Source organism: Anopheles stephensi, chromosome 3 (assembly GCF_013141755.1).
Source record: "Anopheles stephensi strain Indian chromosome 3, UCI_ANSTEP_V1.0, whole genome shotgun sequence".
NCBI lineage: Eukaryota > Metazoa > Arthropoda > Insecta > Diptera > Culicidae > Anopheles > Anopheles stephensi.
This window is the reverse complement of record NC_050203.1, coordinates 24,781-42,568: the sequence shown is the minus strand read 5'-3', so window position 1 is coordinate 42,568 and position 17,788 is coordinate 24,781. Positions and strand designations below refer to the sequence as shown.

General features: G+C 37.7%; 4 protein-coding genes across 21 annotated transcripts; 3 read left to right on the top strand and 1 right to left on the bottom strand.

Moving 5' to 3' along the window:
• Window positions 1-104: 104 nt before the first annotated feature.
• LOC118510146 (mitochondrial intermediate peptidase) lies at window positions 105-2,684 on the bottom strand. Of its 2 annotated transcripts, none has more exons than XM_036051637.1 (3): window positions 2,286-2,684; window positions 1,699-2,228; window positions 105-1,636 (listed from the first exon to the last, which is right to left on the bottom strand). In XM_036051637.1, exons 1-3 carry the CDS (start codon window positions 2,442-2,444, stop codon window positions 205-207), a joined length of 2,121 nt encoding a protein of 706 aa, XP_035907530.1. In that variant the 5' UTR covers window positions 2,445-2,684; the 3' UTR covers window positions 105-204. The 2 variants fall into 2 exon arrangements, with proteins under 2 accessions (XP_035907530.1, XP_035907531.1); XM_036051638.1 differs by having other exon boundaries at window positions 2,289-2,684.
• A 122-nt stretch (window positions 2,685-2,806) lies between these two features.
• LOC118510149 (activin receptor type-1) lies at window positions 2,807-6,932 on the top strand. 7 transcript variants are annotated; one of them, XM_036051646.1, is made up of 10 exons: window positions 2,807-2,933; window positions 3,597-3,708; window positions 3,881-3,916; window positions 4,098-4,408; window positions 4,468-4,691; window positions 4,765-4,979; window positions 5,039-5,261; window positions 5,332-5,519; window positions 5,973-6,198; window positions 6,270-6,932. In XM_036051646.1, the coding sequence occupies exons 1-10, from the start codon at window positions 2,879-2,881 to the stop codon at window positions 6,420-6,422; spliced, it is 1,743 nt and encodes a 580-aa protein (XP_035907539.1). In that variant the 5' UTR covers window positions 2,807-2,878; the 3' UTR covers window positions 6,423-6,932. The 7 variants fall into 7 exon arrangements, with proteins under 7 accessions (XP_035907539.1, XP_035907540.1, XP_035907546.1 ...); XM_036051651.1 differs by lacking the exon at window positions 2,807-2,933 and adding an exon at window positions 3,061-3,324; XM_036051648.1 differs by lacking the exon at window positions 2,807-2,933 and adding an exon at window positions 3,340-3,448.
• Window positions 6,933-8,031: 1,099 nt separating this feature from the next.
• LOC118510147 (N6-adenosine-methyltransferase MT-A70-like protein) lies at window positions 8,032-16,767 on the top strand. Of its 8 annotated transcripts, XR_004905972.1 has the most exons (9): window positions 8,032-8,419; window positions 8,626-10,246; window positions 10,319-10,450; window positions 12,000-12,488; window positions 13,511-13,901; window positions 13,966-14,416; window positions 14,507-15,439; window positions 15,505-15,600; window positions 15,683-15,844. XR_004905972.1 is itself a non-coding variant. In XM_036051639.1 (4 exons), exons 1-3 carry the CDS (start codon window positions 8,194-8,196, stop codon window positions 10,431-10,433), a joined length of 1,962 nt encoding a protein of 653 aa, XP_035907532.1. In that variant the 5' UTR covers window positions 8,032-8,193; the 3' UTR covers window positions 10,434-10,450; window positions 16,067-16,767. The 8 variants fall into 8 exon arrangements, 2 of the variants coding, with proteins under 2 accessions (XP_035907532.1, XP_035907534.1); XR_004905973.1 differs by lacking the exon at window positions 12,000-12,488; XR_004905974.1 differs by lacking the exons at window positions 12,000-12,488; window positions 15,505-15,600; window positions 15,683-15,844 and having other exon boundaries at window positions 13,966-14,231; window positions 14,294-14,416; window positions 14,507-14,844.
• On the top strand, window positions 8,070-15,846 carry LOC118510148 (snake venom 5'-nucleotidase). Of its 4 annotated transcripts, XM_036051642.1 has the most exons (9): window positions 8,070-8,419; window positions 8,626-10,246; window positions 10,319-10,450; window positions 13,511-13,901; window positions 13,966-14,231; window positions 14,294-14,416; window positions 14,507-15,439; window positions 15,505-15,600; window positions 15,683-15,846. In XM_036051642.1, the coding sequence occupies exons 4-9, from the start codon at window positions 13,637-13,639 to the stop codon at window positions 15,761-15,763; spliced, it is 1,764 nt and encodes a 587-aa protein (XP_035907535.1). In that variant the 5' UTR covers window positions 8,070-8,419; window positions 8,626-10,246; window positions 10,319-10,450; window positions 13,511-13,636; the 3' UTR covers window positions 15,764-15,846. The 4 variants fall into 4 exon arrangements, with proteins under 4 accessions (XP_035907535.1, XP_035907537.1, XP_035907538.1 ...); XM_036051644.1 differs by lacking the exons at window positions 8,070-8,419; window positions 8,626-10,246; window positions 10,319-10,450 and adding an exon at window positions 10,747-10,800; XM_036051645.1 differs by lacking the exons at window positions 8,070-8,419; window positions 8,626-10,246; window positions 10,319-10,450 and adding an exon at window positions 10,827-11,284.
• Window positions 16,768-17,788: the final 1,021 nt, after the last annotated feature.

The following is a 17,788-nucleotide window of genomic DNA, read 5'->3' as shown; positions in this document are numbered from 1 at the left end:
AAGTATGAAATTTGTGCTGCACGATTTTGTAACAAATAGATGCCTAGGATTCATCTTCACTTTCGGATGGCAGCATGTACAATAATTTCAAAAAAAGAAATAACTCGTTTTTAGCTCTTTTTACTGTTTCCTACAAACATAGTCTTACTGCAATATCTCGCCTTAAAACTACAATTTCACATTGCCCTTTTAAGTTAAATTGAGCTACCGGAAATGATCGTCCATGTATTTTAAACGTTCAGCACAATTATCTATCTCGTTAATCAGGCTAGATGTTAAATTTGTTGGATTAATATCTCGTCCCAAAAAGTTTGATACTAATAGGCGACTAGGAATGCCACCGCCATAAGCAAGGCAACCTCGACGATATTTTTCACCTTGGTTTCGACTGAATGGATCCTGTTCGAAATAAGTTTGCCATATCCAAGAGGCAATTGCCTTTGAAATGAGGTACGAATAATACTTGGCACCGTATCCGACCAAGTGTGAAAAACGGAGTTGCCAAGCTGTGTTTTCTACGTAAGGAAGACCGTAATATTTTTCTTGTACCATCCGTAAAGTGGCAGTCGTGTTTTCTCGATGAAGATTATGATCACCATGGTAAACCTGATCCAAAGCAGAATAGAAAACTTGCAGCTGTGTTTCGCTCGAAGCAAATAAATGCTTAGAGGTGCAGAGACGTTCCAACATTTCCTCAGGCATAGGTTCCTGGGTTTGGAAATGTTTAGCGAAGGATCGTATAACTCGAGGATCGTTCGCAAAGTACTCCATTAACACCGAAGGAACCTCCGCAAAATCCGTGCTACATCGTGTACCGGTCACATGTTGATATTCCGTTCTAGCGAGCATCGAGTGCATTGCGTGTCCCATCTCATGAAAAAGATTGTCCACCATTGAAGGAGTCAAGAGCGTTGGTCCCGACCAACGAGGTTGGGAAAGATTTAGCATGACGACAACAATCGGATTTTGAAAACTTCCATCGGGTAACACTTTGCCCCCCTGTATCGTGAAATGGCAATCTTGGTTAGGTTTTCCTTGTCGCTCAAAAAGATCACAGTAAATGAAACCGAGCAAACCTTCTGTCTCATGTACGACAGCCAATTTATAAATATCATAGCTCCAAGTTTCGCCAGGCTCCATTTCAACATTTTTTAGATTGATGCCGAATAGTCTGTTCATTAAAAGATTTAATCCTTCCATGCAAGCTCCTAAACTGAAGTACGGAGAAAACTCGGACGCACTCGCCTGCAGGTATTTGCGTTTGAGACATGAAGTGTAGTAAGGGGTATCCCAAGCTGCCAACGGAACATTAGAACCACATTCTGAAGTTTTCATTTTCTGCATAATGGCAAAATCTTTGGCGGCACGAGGTTGCAACTGTTCGTTGAGAGCATCTAAAAACATATCTACCATCTCCGGCGTTTCCACAGTGCTTGCTTTCAATGCTCGGTGTGCGTATGTTGGAAATCCGCAAACAGTGGCAAGTTCGTGACGACATTTCAGCATTTCCGATAAAAGACGCTCCTGCTCCGCATCTGGATAAAGGAATAGACGATATGCTGATTCGCGGGCTATATTGTTTGCTGAGTCGGCATACAATCCGGAAACGAGAATGTTGTCGCCGTCAGATGGAAAACTGCAAAATAAAAGTATTTTCAATCATCTAAAAAAAATTCTAGTTGTGCTAGGATGACTTACAAGGGTAAAATAGCGACAGGAAGAATACTTCTTGCAATTCTTCTAGGATTCACCGCTCCGGCCATAAAACGCTGCCCTTGTTGAAGGATGCAGTCGTTAAGAAACACCACTCGTTGACGCGCTGCCTCCTCTAGATGTATGCCGCTTTGTTCAAAATCAAAAAGGAATAGTTTGGCTACGTGCTTATCGACGTCGGTTGTCTCAAACGTGTCCCCATCGTCTACGACGGTTTTCAAGGCATTGTAAAGAGTTTTATGTGTGTTCAATTTCTCTACAATCCCACTTATTGTGATGCAAGCGTCCTCAGCAGCGGAACAGTAATTTACTGCTGGATGAGTTAACCTAACGAACTCCGACAAGTCCGCTACTTTGCATAGGGTATCGGAAAGCTCATCGAAGATCATGACCATTTTACGGGTACGAGCAGGAGAAGTTGCTTCCTCTATTAGGTCATCGGTTTTGAAGATTGCTTTTTCTTTCAGCACATAGAATCCTTCATGAGATGTAAGTTCCGGTATACCAAACAGACCCTACGAGATATAAAAAAGTTAGATACTATTCATTCTTGAACCAAATAGTCAACACACCACTTCGTTCTTTGTAAAATTTATGCGCTTTTCCGGACGAGTGTTGAATGCGGTAGTCAGTGGGGACCAAGTGGTTACCATTCGTTGCCATCGACTATTATATGATAAAGTTTGCATCCGACGTAACATTTCGTACGTTTTTATAACTTGTTTCAACATTCAGTGTACCTTGTGGGATGTTTATTGGACTAAACCTTCTTCTCCTTATTGTTATTTGGTATGTACATTGTATTCTCTGAAAATTGACATCCATACTCAGAGAACTGATACGGCTATTTATCTTGTTCTTTTTTGTTTTCTCTCTTTTTTTTCGATGTTGTCACAGTGTTTATATATTTTTTTTTGTTATTTTATGTGTTTAAGATGAGTTTGACGTGATTACATGTTAACACAGACGTGAACACATTTCACCTAGAAATTAATGAATTACATATATTAAAACACCAATTATTTCATACAAAAGAGATATATTCGATCGCATAACAAAACAATCTGCTAAGCAGTGAACTCGAGCATGTAAACTTAATACCAGCATTTGAGATTTTGGATCGAATAAGAAGAAACTTCATAATTATAAAGAAAAAAAAAGCAAAATGGTGTTGGGTCGACTGTTTGTAATTTTCGTGTTAACATTGAATATTTGCAGAGGTAACAAATAGTAAAACGTGGGAATTGATGCCCAATCTTTAAGGGAAAAGGATAACGTAATCGGTACAACTGTGCGATTTTGCTAACTGTGGGTAGTGGAATACAATTAATGCGTACTGTTGTGGGAATCTGAGGATGAGCGAGAGCGAAGAGGTCACATCAGTGTAGCGAGAAGGAGAAAGAAAGACTATGGCTGCGGAAACTGTATTACTTGTGATTGTGTGATATAGCTGTATACGGCTTGTTGGATATAATCGCTTGATTCATAACATCTTTCAACTAGAATACGTGCAATATATTGAGGGAAACAGTTGTTTAAATTTGACGCGTAAACCTAGCTATGCAAAACGATAATAAAATCTACGGTTCAACATAATAGACGTATACAACCGTAAGCAAACGGTCCCCGATCCCTTATGATCTGTGGAATGTTGCAGGAACATCACTGCTCCAACCGTTCCATATACGATTGAGCTTAGCTGGCGCCTAAACTCAGCCAGGAACACTAACGATGAGTTGAGAAAACATTTAGTTCCTTCCGTGCTAATGTGTTTCATGTGTATCTACAAAATGAGTTAGACACACTCGATTTTATAGATTAGTACTTTTTCAACGGCATGTATTACGTTTCTTTAATCAAATGTTTATATTACGTTATTCTAGGTGATCTAGAAGATAAGCTGCTGGATGAAATTGATGATAATGACATGGAACTGGAATCTTCTCTTGAAAACCATAATCTACCTATTCAGAATGCTGTTTTGGCTCATCCCAGGTAATAATAAGTAATCCATAGTTCTATGCGCACCACTTCGATAAATGGCGCAAATAACTAAGCCCCTAAAGCTAGACGTACTAAAATAGTAATTCTCACATGCATCGTATTTACCTTGGAATTCACAATATGTACATATGCTTTGGATTGTTACAACTGTGGACATAAATAGAAGACATTCGAAATCAAAAAAGCGGATAAAACAAAGGTAACACAGGGTTTAACACAGAACTGTATTTTTGTTTCTTACATGTTTTTGTGTTTTCACGATTCCATTGTACGTTTTTTGTATTAGAATGATTTTGTATACAACTTAAAATATACAATTTTGTTTTTCCCTATTTTTGTCTTGTACGATACGAAAGTAAAGCATTTCAATTTCATTTTAGATACAAATGTTATTCCTGCGAACCACCAGATTGTGCTGATACGGCGATTCATGCACATTACTGCCAAAACGCTATTCAATGCTGGAAGTCACGAACCCGTGATCCTGAAGGAAACGAGAACGTGCAACGAGGATGCACTACTGAACATGAACAGCTACCGTTGTACTGCAGTCAAAATCAAAAAACAAGTATTGGCAATGGAGGTGGACCTAAGAAACGCCATATTTCCAGTACCGGAATGTATAATATTGAATGTTGCACGGGTGATTATTGTAATAATGGATCTTTTCCCGAGCTACCCCCGATTAAAGGTAATGTTGCATATGTTACCTAGCAAAAAACCGTCATAATACGTCTAAAATCTTTACAGTTTCAAATACAGTCCCGGTGGCAGATCCGTTCGTATTGAAAATGACTGCAGCAATTCTTGTACCATTTGGGACGGTTGTAATTCTTGCTGCTACTGCTATTTATTGTATGCGCCGAGCCCACAAAAAACGAATGAACGCCTGTCGAACCAAATACGATCCCGAAACATATTATACAAACGACGATGTACTGCGAGCTACCAGTGCAGGAGATAGCACCTTGCGAGTATGTTTGCTAACCATTATTCTGTACCATGTTATAACCATATTTGCTGCTAAAATTGTACTCAAAATTTAAGGAATATTTACAACACTCCGTCACCTCTGGCTCTGGCAGTGGATTACCTTTACTTATACAACGTACTCTTGCTAAGCAAGTGTCTCTTTGCGAATGTATTGGCCGAGGTCGATTTGGAGAAGTTTGGCGCGGCATCTGGCACGGTGAAAGTGTCGCAGTGAAAATATTCTTCAGTCGTGATGAAGATTCATGGAAACGTGAAACCGAGATATACGGGTGAGTTGCAGTGAAGGGATGAATGGTGAGAACGTTTGCATTACATTTTTCTGTTTTAGAACGGTTTTGTTACGTCACGAAAACATTTTGGGATACGTTGGCTCGGACATGACTTCAAGAAACTCTTGCACTCAATTGTGGCTTATTACTCACTACTATCCACAAGGCTCACTATATGATTATTTAAATCGTACTGCAATTACGACACATCAAATGATCACTATTTGCCTTTCGATTGCCAACGGAATGGTGCACCTGCATACTGAGATATTTGGAACTGAGGTAGATAAACGTTTCGTTTACAGCTGGATTTTTGTAATATTCAATTATAATATTCAAATTCAAATTTTAGGGTAAACCGGCAATCGCACACCGTGATTTAAAAACAAAAAACATATTGATTCGAGCAAATGGAACATGCGTTATTGCGGATTTCGGATTAGCTGTAATGCACAGTCAAACAACTAATAAAATTGATATAGGCAACACCGCTCGTGTCGGGACAAAACGTTATATGGCCCCGGAGGTACTTGACGAAAGGTATGATTATGTTGCGAAAGGATGATTATCGAAAATCTCCTTTGCTTTATGGATATGAACTAAATATTTTTGAGTTTATTAATGCGGTGCGAATAGTAATTGGGGTGTAATAGTAATAGTAAATTGGGGCGGTCCTAAGGCCGAGGCGAAAGTGGCGCTGATTTTCACACGGCAGGACCGGGGTTCAAATCCCATCCAGTCCGCCTACCCGTACGCAGGGCTGACTACTTTGCTGCGTGTAACATCAAGTAAATGAAAGCCAGAAATGGCAGGCCCGAAACCTTTCAAGATTGCAGCGCCAAGGAAGAAGAAGAAGATGAATAGTAATAATTAGCCAATGGTGAAATAGTTCAAGAGCATCATATATTTAGCTATTTTTAATTGATGAGGAACGGCCAGGCCGTATTGCTATACATTTAACAATAGTAAAAATACATTTTCATTTTATTTCAGTATTAGCATGGATTGTTTCGACGCTTTAAGAAAAGCTGATATTTACGCAATCGGTCTGATTTTTTGGGAAGTTTGCCGACGTACCATCTCTTGTGGCATCGCTGAGGAGTACAAAGCTCCATATTTTGATTACGTGTCCTCTGATCCCAGTTTTGAGGAAATGCGCAAAGTGGTTTGTGTAGATAACTACAGGCCGTCCGTGCAAAATCGTTGGACATCTGATCCGGTGAGTATGCGGTACACGCTTTTCGGTTTATTGTTTCGCCACACACATCTAATAAACACTCATTTATACAGTTTCTCGCAAGCATGTCTAAGTTGATGCGCGAATGCTGGCATATGAACCCAAACGTACGATTGCCAGCATTAAGGATTAAGAAAACTCTTCTGAAAATGGCCAGCTCTGACGAAAGTATCAAAATTACGCTCGATGGTGAAGTAATAGTATGACGAAGCAGCCGTTCATAAGACGAGTGTTTGGATATCATTTAAGTTCAACTATGTTTGTAGGGTTTTGTCATCATTGCAAGTTAATAATAATTTGCATGGTGGTAATGGCCGTACATTGAATTCTCATTTCATATTTATAATGCAATCAACTTTAGGAGTTGCCATACACGTAATGACGAAGTGTTTGAAGTACATAAGTAGTTAATATTTAGCAATGTATGAAAGTAACGATTATTTGAAGAACGGTATTACTGTACGGTACATTTTCATTTACGCAAAATGTGTCGCTTGGCAATAAAAATAAGGTTATTTTAAAAATCATCGGCCTTTACATTAACCTGCTGGAACCAGTGGGATGAAACAAAAATAAAAGTTGGTTATTCGTCATCGTGCCATGGAGGGAATAGATGGTTCAGAGCTCTTAATGTTTAAGAATAATGATTGTACACTCATTGAATATACATTCTGAATAAGCATGTTGTAAATATATATTTTTGTAATAGTTGTGCATTTTTTTGTGTTTTATAAATTATCAACTAATAAAACCAAACTACCATTTTGTATCATTTTATGATAAAACTGCAAGCAGACAGGCCTTCTATGGTTTTTCAGAATAAAAAACAAGTTGTCCGCAACGATTTATGAAAAAATCTGTTTTATTTTACTATTATAATAGCGGAGATATTTTTTCCACTTATTTAAACAGTAAGTGAAAGCATTTCTTGGTTGCTAGGAATGAACGTTGCCTTCTTCTTCTATGGCACTACAACGTCGAAAGTTTACAGCCTTGGCCTGCTATTTTTGGCTTTCTGTGGCTTGATTCTACCCGTAGTTGGATAGTCCTGCCGTGCGAAACTCGGCGCCGCTGTCGCCTCGACCACAGGACCGCTCCAATGAAGCTACCTAGTAAGGTAAAAAACATGAAACTCGTCAAAAGTGATGGTAATGAACTGTAACATTTAGCGGCCTTAAAATCAAATCAAAATACAAACTATATATAGGACCATTGCATCGTAACATGCATCTCATGTTTTTTTGGTAACGAGTAACTGCTTTCGAGGTTTCCGTGCAGATAAGATTAAATTTATTAGATTAGATTAAATTCTTAAAATATATTCAGAAAGAATTAAATAGTACGCCTTTTTCATTCAAATTATTATCATTGTACGGCGACACTTAGAGAATTGATGTAATGTAATTGATTTAACTTGTTATTTTTTTTTTAACGGAAAATACCTCCTGATCTAAGCCGGAATAATGAATGTATAAGAAAATATTTATTTAACAAGACTAGCTTAACACAACGCCCGGTTACAGGGCTACGGGCGGAAACTCTAGCAAAGGTTATTTATGGCGAAACATTCGTCAATAGTCTAACAACTAAAATAATGCCACTTTCAATGAAAACCAATGGACATTTATAAGTTTAATCTCATTTTTTACGGAACAACTTCAATTATCTTTAGACTATTTTTATGCAAACCCGTTTAATTGAAATCTTCCGAGTATTTATTGAGAGACTTTTAAAATATGGTAGTTTTTAGGTTATCTTATTTATGTATCTTGGTTTTGCCAAAACAATAAATCAGTTGTCAAACTCATGACCTGTACATAGACTAGTGTGCGTTGGCATCTTCGTGTTTGTTTTCGTGTAGCATTTCCCTACAAATTAGCAAGCGTTCTTTTGTTGTACAGCGTTTTGAAATAAAATAAAAGTTTAATTTGAAACGCATCCATTGAAACCAGTGGTTAAAATTAACATCTCGCAAATATGTCTTCCTGGGAGGAAATACAAGCCGTTAAGGTGAAGCGTAATAGTTTACGCGAGAAGCTGGAGAAACGTAAAAAAGAAAGACAAGATTTGCTTGGAAGCAGTAGTCCAAGTGGTTCGGGAGCCGTTGTTGGATTAATTAAAATCGAGTCGAGCAATAACCTGACGGAGGATAAGGGTAAACTTCTTCTGACTACAATCAAGCTGGATCAAACTGGAAGTGCGGGTAAAGCGGATCTCTATTGTCACACAGACCGAAGTGTATTATTATGCAGCTTTGTAATATGTACTCATTTACGGTCTTGTTTTAAGCATTCGACAGGGTAGATTTTTAGCGATGCACATTTCCATGAGAATCGTAATCTTGAGATCTTGTTTATGGGCATAACTTGTTCGCCGGTTCTAATTGTGGTTTATTTTTATTCTGAATAGACATCGACGCAGAAGTGGAGAAATATCTGGTGCAAGTTCTGGCCGATCAAAGTTTAATACTGCCGACCAATTCCGCCCAGATTGCGGAACGTGTGGAAAAACACGTACAGAAAGCTGTCATGAGGGACTCAGTTGCGTACTACCTGCATAAGCTGGCTGGACAGAAGTTAATCAACATTAAGGAAGTCAGTATTGGCGGAACTGTGGGGTATGAAGTGATTTCAGCCGAACATATAAACTTGCAAGCGCTGCATGATGACATGGGTATGAATCATGTTCCAGTTATATCTGTTGAAGCGGCGAAAAGAAAAGCAGAATGCACAAAAGAAGATAAAATGTCCGGTGGAAGTGGCAAAATCGCTCGAGCTAATGTAACTAGCACAAGGGATGACGGAAGAAAAAGCAACGCTGTAGATACCTCACTCTCTTGTCAAGCATCTGACATTATGTCTCTTCTTTCATTACCTTCGACAAGGGAGAAACAGAGCAAAAAAGTAGGTGAAGAAATTTTAGAACTGCTATCTAAGCCAACGGCCAAAGAACGTTCTTTAGCTGAAAAGTTCAAATCGCAGGGCGGTGCACAAGTGATGGAATTCTGTCCTCATGGAACACGTATCGAATGTATGCGATCATCGGAAGCAACTCCCGAAGCGAAGGAAGGCAATGATAAAAAAACGATCAATAACATAGAGGACGAAGAGAAAAGCGAATGCGACGACGAAAATGAGGTTATCATCGCTAAGGATGATGAGTCCAGCCAAACAGATTCGATTGAGGGAAATGTAATTAAAAAAGAATTGATCGAATCTGACACGACAGGTACTGAAACATCAACGGAAATCGAAGAGGCAAAGACAAAATACCAATGCAATAAACTGCATTTTAAAAAAATTATTCAAAACCACACTGACGAAACATTGGGAGATTGCAGTTTTCTAAACACTTGCTTCCATATGGATACGTGTAAATACGTTCACTATGAGGTAGATACTTATGTGGGCCAAACTCCCAGCATAATACCAGCAAAATTTGAACCAAACGAGGAACGCGCTGCTGGGCAAAAAAGACATACAGCTGATGCTTGTGCTACATTATATCCACCTCAATGGATCCAGTGTGACTTGCGGTTCCTCGATATGACGGTATTGGGTAAATTTGCGGTAGTTATGGCTGATCCTCCGTGGGATATTCACATGGAGTTACCTTACGGTACCATGTCAGATGATGAAATGCGTCAACTAGGCGTACCAGCGCTGCAGGATGATGGTCTAATTTTCCTTTGGGTTACTGGACGCGCAATGGAGCTGGGTCGTGAATGTTTGAAGTTGTGGGGCTATGAAAGGGTGGATGAATTAATTTGGGTAAAAACTAATCAACTACAACGCATAATACGAACAGGGCGTACCGGTCATTGGCTGAACCACGGCAAAGAACATTGTTTGGTGGGTATGAAAGGTAACCCGCCGAATTTAAACCGCGGACTTGACTGCGACGTAATTGTGGCCGAAGTAAGAGCCACAAGCCACAAGCCAGATGAAATTTACGGAATTATCGAACGACTGAGCCCTGGAACACGAAAGATAGAGCTATTTGGCCGACCGCACAATGTGCAACCCAATTGGTGAGGAAAAAAACTGGATGTGCATGAACATCGATATCTTAATGTTAAGTTTGTTTTATATTTGCTCTTTAGGATAACTCTTGGCAACCAACTTGACGGAATACGTTTAGTGGATCCTGAATTGATAAATTCCTTTCAGAAGCGTTACCCCGATGGTAACTGTATGACTCCGGCAAAAAATCCCTAATAAGCGCCGTACTAAAGGTAGGAAACTTACAAAATCGCAACGATTGAGCGAAAAAAAAAAATAGCGGCATATTTGAAAGACGTGGTCAAGAGTAAAATAGAAGAATGCATTAGTCATCTCTGATGCACATTTTCATATTTCTTATATTGTATCGCACGCATATTGTTAACATCCGAGTAGAATCTATTATTTCGTCTCTTTACGCACAATAATACAATACTTCAGATTGATGGCTACCAGCAGCATGTTGTCAATTTATACACACGCTAGCGCTTTTCAGAGCATGCGCCATAATATTCGCAATTCTTAGCTGTCGTTGATTCCAGTTTTATCGTGCTTCAGTTGATAGGAAAAATTTAACGAATTGGTTTGTATTTCATTACGCAGGTTGGAATCGTTGATTTTGTTATGAAATAACAAAATTATATTGTGATTGCCTTTCTGAATTCGTGTTAAAAGTAAATGATCGTTAGAAATTCTTCAGAAAGGCATAAAAAAGCAACTATGATGATTGCTGTACATAATCTATCGCTAAAACAAGATTAAGTTTGTTTTTTTTTTTTAGTAAAGTTTATGTGAACATTAATCTGGGAAATTTTTCTTTAGTAGTGCTTCTAATCAAATATAGATGATGGCTTAAATTAACGCTTGTTATGTACACAAAATATGCTTTCGTCTTGAAAATACCTCAAATCGCGGGAGAAGGTTTTCCACATTAAAAAAGTAATCGTCATATATACATATAATGAGCAATCGAGGTGAATTGTTGACAATAGCAGTGAAAAGTTAGTGTTTCTTCCTGCTACGAAGAATAGAAAGTTTTGAGTAATGGAGTCGCCAAATCAAATGAGGTAGTTGGCCAAAGCTAAATTCATTACAGTTTTTTCTTATTTACCCTTTGCCACAAAACATCTTTTAGGTTCTTTGTCGTTTTCAAGCAAAATTACAATAAGTTGTTCAATTTTACTGGATTAGAGACTGTTCATAATGCAAAGTTCTCGTAACACAGCTACATGTTGACCATGAAACATGAGGTTTCATCTGATCATATTATTTTAACAACTTTACCATACCTATTTCACTACAGCTATGATATGTCTGCGGCTGCGGTCCGGACAAATATAATAGTCGGCAATACACGCCTTGGCAAATATTTCAGTCTGAATACAAATCTAAACTGCAATGTGTTCCTTAAATAAAGAACGCGTAAAACTAATTTTTAAAATACATTTTTTATATAAAAAATAACCGTAAATTGAATAGCAAAGCGAACAAAATGCAATTTTTCCTCTAAAAAAAAAATTGGTGCCCAAAACTCATTGAAGCTTATAGCAATAGGGTTAGTCCGATTCTCATGAATAAAAAATACTCATTGAAACTTATGAAAGTTACTACAACATACAAATGAACGGAATAAGAAATTAATAAGCCTCCTCCTCCATGTCTGCTGTATCATGTTTTTGTTAGATGAAATCAGATAAATTTCATCTTAATTTTTTCCCAAAAAAATCTTTCTTTCTAATTTCTAATTTTAATGATCAATTATAAATTATCAATTAATTCTAGATACAAAAGATGGCATGCGGATGTGAAAAGAAAAGGCCAGTTTAACAACAGTGAGGATTTTAGAGTATAATGGAATGATTATCCTTGAAGAAGTTAATATATTTGCAGAGATTTAGCTTTGAAAAATGAGCTGTAACCCATGAAAATATATGTATGTGTTAAAAACGTATAGCCTACAAAATGTTACATACCCATTAATTGATAAACTTATTCTAATCAGCAATTTTAGATGTATCAGACAGATATTTTAAAGCATATTTTTAGCACACACTGCAAGCTGTATGGTTTAAGTCAATGATCCGATTCTCAATAAGTATGGTGCGTTGCGTCTTGTGTGTATGTTGGAGCATGCGGCCGCCCGGGTATGCTGTGAGCATGCTATTGTGTTAGTGTTATGAGTGAAGAGCAAAAATACCAGTCTATATTAAACGCCTGCGTAAATGCTGTTGTGACTTATTTCGGAACACAGTTGAGCCTTGTTTGTGATAGGTAATTATTTCAAAAGGTGTTGTACTTTTCATCTAGCGATGTTTACACCTTTGAACTTTATTTTGCCAACATCGACTGATGTAAATAAAGTTTTGTGAAAAATCAACCTTTCATCAAAGATTCACTTGCGGTGTACTCAATGACGTGCGATTATGAAATTTTGTGACCAAAATGGATAGAACCGTGGGTGGAATATCAAAATCGCAAATATTATTGCTTTAAGCGATCTGTGATATAAAGTGCTATACATTTCAATGCTATACAAAAACAAATTACATCGTCAATGTATAAAATAGTTTACTGACCTTTTTTCGACAATAGTTTATTTAAAGGGCAGATATGTAGCATGGGACGGAGGAACTTTGTTATGAATTATCTTTATTAACTTGTTTTTCTTCTTTTCACAAGGACGTGTGGATTGTTTCTTGTTACCCAAATGTTGTATTTTTATGTTGTTCACAATATGAGTTATTTTTGTTTGCGCAGACAATCATGATAACATTTATTTTATTTCTTTACACTTCCGAATATACTCATCGATCATATGATTGCTTTATGAAGTAATTGAACAATTTAAATGAATTTTTAACTTAAGTGTGTGGCATTTCTTATTGATTACAAAACTATTGAAAATAGCGGATATTATGTCGAAGGCTACATTACGCTCAAAATAGGGTGATCTAGTTGAAAGTGGTGCTACAAGCTTTTAAGCAACAGCGATGGTTTCTAAGGATTGAAAGATGTTGTTGAATGGCTTATACAGTTTATATTGTAAAATATATTGTATTATACAGGTATAATATACAGGATATTGTGTTATATTTCACATAACACAATATCGGTTAATACTTGTTCTTAGAGAATCCTTGTCGCCGGATATATGCACGTTATATTTTGATACATGTGACGAAAACTATTAAAAAAATTAAAATAATTTTAATTATTTTAATTAAAAAAGTTAAACTTATTTTCACAGTGCAACATTTTTATTAACAAGTTTTATCCATTTTCAAATTGTCCAGGCGTCAGTAGAAGTAAGAGAAGCCGAAAAACGAGCAATTTCGCGACTACAGAACATTACACAGACGTTGCTGCATCTTAACACAACATCGTTAATACGTCAAGGAATTGGTCGTGATAGCAGCAGGATGACGGGTGCAGTGGATAACTTAACTATCATACATTACAATGACGTATATAACATCGATGCAAACAGCAAATCTGAACCTATTGGTGGAGCTGCACGGTTTTGCATGGCGGTCAAATCATTTCATCATCTAAATCCTCTGATCCTGTTTAGTGGTGATGCATTTTCACCAAGCATGCTTAGCACCTTTACAAAAGGAGAACAGATGGTTCCTGTATTGAATGCTATCGGAACTCATTGTGCAGTATTTGGGAACCATGACTTTGGTAAGAGGTAAAAAAATAAGATCCGGTTATATTTCATCCTACATTCGTTTAATTATATAAACAGATCACGGATTGGACGTGCTACACGCCTGGGTTGAAAAGACTAACTTTTCCTGGTTAATGTCTAACGTAGTTGATAATGAAACTGGACGACCATTGGGTGGTGGTAAAATTACTCATATTATGAATCACAATGAGGTGAAAATAGGTTTGATTGGTTTAGTAGAAAAAGAGTGGCTAGATACGCTTCCAACGATTGATCCAAATGAAGTAACGTATATTGATTTTATTAAAGCTGGAAACCAACTAGCAGATGAACTGCACAATCAGGTAATCATAAATGTTATCCTTCCTATCAACCAACTGCAAAACTAATAACTTTTTTCTTTCAGGGTTGTGATGTTATTATAGCTTTAACACACATGCGAACACCTAATGACATAGAGTTGGCCAAACACAGCGGTCACATAGACCTAATATTAGGTGGACATGATCATGTGTATGAAATATTAAATGTAAGTATGCATTTTCCATTGGTTGACATGTGTTTTGTTAAAGTAGAAGTACGAGCAAACATATCATCTTCGTTTTTTTTCAATTCGCAGATTGAAGATACACATGTCATTAAATCAGGCACAGATTTTAGGCAATTTTCGAAGATCGGCATAAACCTAGATCGTAATAAAAATGGTAAAATCAATATAAACGTGGAGAAAATTGATGTTAATTCTACAAAGTATTCGGAGGACGCTACGCTCAAAGAAGAATTAAAAAAATATGCAGATACAATCGAATCGAAAATGGATGAAGTGCTAGGAACGTTTACTGTAGAGTTGGATGGAAGATTTTCTGCTATTCGTACATCTGAGACCAATCTTGGAAATTGGATTTGTGATGTGGCACTAGCAGCCACTGGAGCTGATTGTGTTATTATCAATTCTGGTACGTTTCGTTCCGATCAAATTCATCCTGCTGGACCATTTACCATGCATGACTTGATTAACATAATACCGATGCAAGATCCATTGATCGTGTTAGAAGTTTCCGGAAAAATTTTGCTCGAAGCACTTGAAAATTCGGTGTCAACGTACCCGAAACTGGAAGGAAGGTTTCCGCAGGTAGCCGGAATGTCATTTGTGTTCGACCCATCAAAAAGTTCAGGAAAACGAGTAGAAGCAAAACTAGTGCGTGTCGGGGATGAATGGTTGAATTTGGAACAAACATATTCACTATGCATTAAAAGCTATATATATGGAGGTTGTGATGGTTATACCATGTTCAAAGGATGTCGAGTACTTATGGACGACGATGCTGCACCAGAACTTGGATTGGCTATCCAGAACCATTTCAAAGCAATTGATGTTCGTTTAGGAAAAACTCACCACACTAAACATCGCCAATCGCTTGTAACTCTGTCACGGCGCCACAGCATGGTACAGATGCTTGAAAACCTAGAGCTGGATGGCCCGACCCCAATCAGACGAAAGTCTTCCGTGACGATACCAAAAATGGAACACATTTGTAATAATCGTGGCAAAGTAAGAAGCTTGTCTTTGTAAGCAATGCCATCAATTAACTAACTTTTCTCTTCATTGGTTGATAGCTTTTACGTCGCGCATCGCTGGACGATTTGGAACAAAACAGCTGCCAGCTTGCACCAGCCATTCAACATAGAATTATTCTCGTTCAAAGTGAAGATGTATGATAAGCTGTTTGTCTTATCATTTGAGTTGAGGAAACTGATCTTATCTATTATTTCTTTTTTCTGTCTTTTCCTACAGCACATTCGAGAGATGATTTTGAGACGAGAAACTATTGAAAAAACTTGTGTTATTAAGGAGACCGACGAGCTTACTCCTTAAACTTCTAGTATTGGCATTTGTCGGAATATTCTAATACAACATAGATGAAATGAAAATAAACTTACAAGTGAATAAACAGCACATTGATCGTTTGTTTTGCGATGTGATATCTAGGGCACCGAAAACAATATTTATAACGAAACGAAAATTCACAATGAAATGCAAACAATTTAATTTTGCCCGTTCAATAAAACTACGTGTGCAGTGGCACCGCATCACTTTCTTTCTTGTTTTCTTCTCCTTTTTTGACACTACAACCTTGAAAGGCATCGGCCTGCCATCTCTCTTTTTTTTTCTTCGTAGTCAGTTCTACGTACGGATAGGCGCGGTCTGGATGGAATTTAAACCGGTTCTGCTGTGTGAGGACCGGTGCCGCTATTGCTCCGGCTGTGTGAGGACCGGTGCCGCTATTGCTCCGGCTACTGGACCGCCCCGGTTCCGCACCACCTCGCGTTGTATATTTGGCTGCTAGATCCTGACTCCTCCGCATTCCGATCCTGCGTCGAGATAATGATCCCTATAACGATCGTTTTTATTCAGCAAAATTAAGCGAAGCCGTTATTATGGAATTGAAAAAGTCACAATCGATGTAGAATATTGAAAGAAATTGTATTGTTAAGCATTGTAGTGCATTTTAGATATCTCATTTTGTTTCTCGGTGTTGTTTCATTCTGCATTTGCTCGATAAAATGTTAAAGCATAATTTTTTAAGTGAAATATATCACAATTCCCTGCATCCGAGGGGTATTAACCGTTGTGTCAATAACTTCCTACCAAGGTAAGGTTTGCACTTTTATTTCGAACATATTTTATTTTAGCAAAACGGCCATGACACTGTAAATAAATAAATAAAAAACATATTTTATTTTTCGCTTTTAGAACCAAATAGGTTTATAAAGCATATTTCTTTGGTTCCCTATTAAATTCCAAAAATCCACATATACCTTGCACCTATTATCGGCAACCTTTAAAATTAAAATAAAATTATTCACAGGATTTTTAAAGTCTCAATGTGCTTTGACTTATTTTCAAAATAATTTTATTGCTGAAAAACTCTAATTTCTTAAGTGCTAGTTTGCTTTATCACGAAACCTGCCGAACTATCTACAACAAGCATGTGTACACAAGCGAACTGCTTCCTGAACGTTTATTCGTGCCAAACCCGGTTTGAGCTGTCTTCAACGAACAACCACCGGCCGTTATTTAGCTCGGGCAAAGAATATTACCCTCAGCTGTAATGCAGTGTCTGAGAAATTATAGCTCATTTAAACCGAAACTGTATTTCGAATATTTTATCCTGACTCCATTTTCCGATAAACGCTTCAGCACTGTTCGAAGGTGTTCCAGATGTTGTTCTTTTGACGGGCTGGCTATTAAAATAACGTCTATGTAAATAAAAACGAAATCAAAATCAAGGTGTATGTATTTAGAAGGTGGATTTTTATCGATTTGACAGGGCGACATTTTAGTCGAGTTATGTCAGAGTTTGTTTACAAAAACATATGGTATGGGGCTACCAACATGAACAAACAGCCTCGATTCTCAGTCCTTTGAGCAATTTCGCTAATTTATGGGTCATCTTCGCATATTAAGTGTTGTCCCACAGACGATTGACGATATTTGGTTGCATTTTTCGTCAAAAAATCGCAAGCGATACCACCACCGGCGCCTCCTCCGACGCTGCCATCACTCTTCTCAATACCCTTCCCCTTGATGACCACAGAACTGTTATGTCAGGTCGAGAAATGTCAATTTGCTCTAAACAACTCTACCTCTTATATCGATATACCTTGATCAAAATCACTAAATAGTGTCAAATTAGAATGTCTGTCCATCATTTCTCAGCACGAATGTCATGCGAACGAACTCAAACGATCCGAACGGTGTGGATTTGGCCGTTTTATAGATATCCTATTCAGTCACGGGGGTAATGTGGTTTGCGCTGACGATATCTTGAAAACAATTTGCACCCATTTAGGTTCATTGTGAAGTCCTGTACATGAGGTATCGGATAACGATCCGATG

Excerpts from the sequence above, each read along its gene's own strand:
- LOC118510147 (XM_036051639.1), top strand. The coding sequence starts at position 8,194 with ATGTCTTCCTGGGAGGAAATACAAGCCGTTAAGGTGAAGCGTAATAGT. Across the intron at positions 8,420-8,625 it reads GGATCAAACTGGAAGTGCGG|ACATCGACGCAGAAGTGGAG; the intron begins GTAAAGCGGATC and ends TATTCTGAATAG. Across the intron at positions 10,247-10,318 it reads CACAATGTGCAACCCAATTG|GATAACTCTTGGCAACCAAC; the intron begins GTGAGGAAAAAA and ends TTTGCTCTTTAG.
- LOC118510149 (XM_036051646.1), top strand. The coding sequence starts at position 2,879 with ATGGTGTTGGGTCGACTGTTTGTAATTTTCGTGTTAACATTGAATATT. Across the intron at positions 3,709-3,880 it reads GCTGTTTTGGCTCATCCCAG|AAGACATTCGAAATCAAAAA; the intron begins GTAATAATAAGT and ends GGACATAAATAG. Across the intron at positions 4,409-4,467 it reads CGAGCTACCCCCGATTAAAG|TTTCAAATACAGTCCCGGTG; the intron begins GTAATGTTGCAT and ends AAATCTTTACAG.
- LOC118510146 (XM_036051637.1), bottom strand. The coding sequence starts at position 2,444 with ATGTTGAAACAAGTTATAAAAACGTACGAAATGTTACGTCGGATGCAA. Across the intron at positions 2,229-2,285 it reads ATTTTACAAAGAACGAAGTG|GGTCTGTTTGGTATACCGGA; the intron begins GTGTGTTGACTA and ends TATATCTCGTAG. Across the intron at positions 1,637-1,698 it reads CCTGTCGCTATTTTACCCTT|TTTTCCATCTGACGGCGACA; the intron begins GTAAGTCATCCT and ends TTTATTTTGCAG.
- LOC118510148 (XM_036051642.1), top strand. The coding sequence starts at position 13,637 with ATGACGGGTGCAGTGGATAACTTAACTATCATACATTACAATGACGTA. Across the intron at positions 14,232-14,293 it reads CAGATGAACTGCACAATCAG|GGTTGTGATGTTATTATAGC; the intron begins GTAATCATAAAT and ends TTTTTCTTTCAG. Across the intron at positions 14,417-14,506 it reads ATGTGTATGAAATATTAAAT|ATTGAAGATACACATGTCAT; the intron begins GTAAGTATGCAT and ends TTCAATTCGCAG.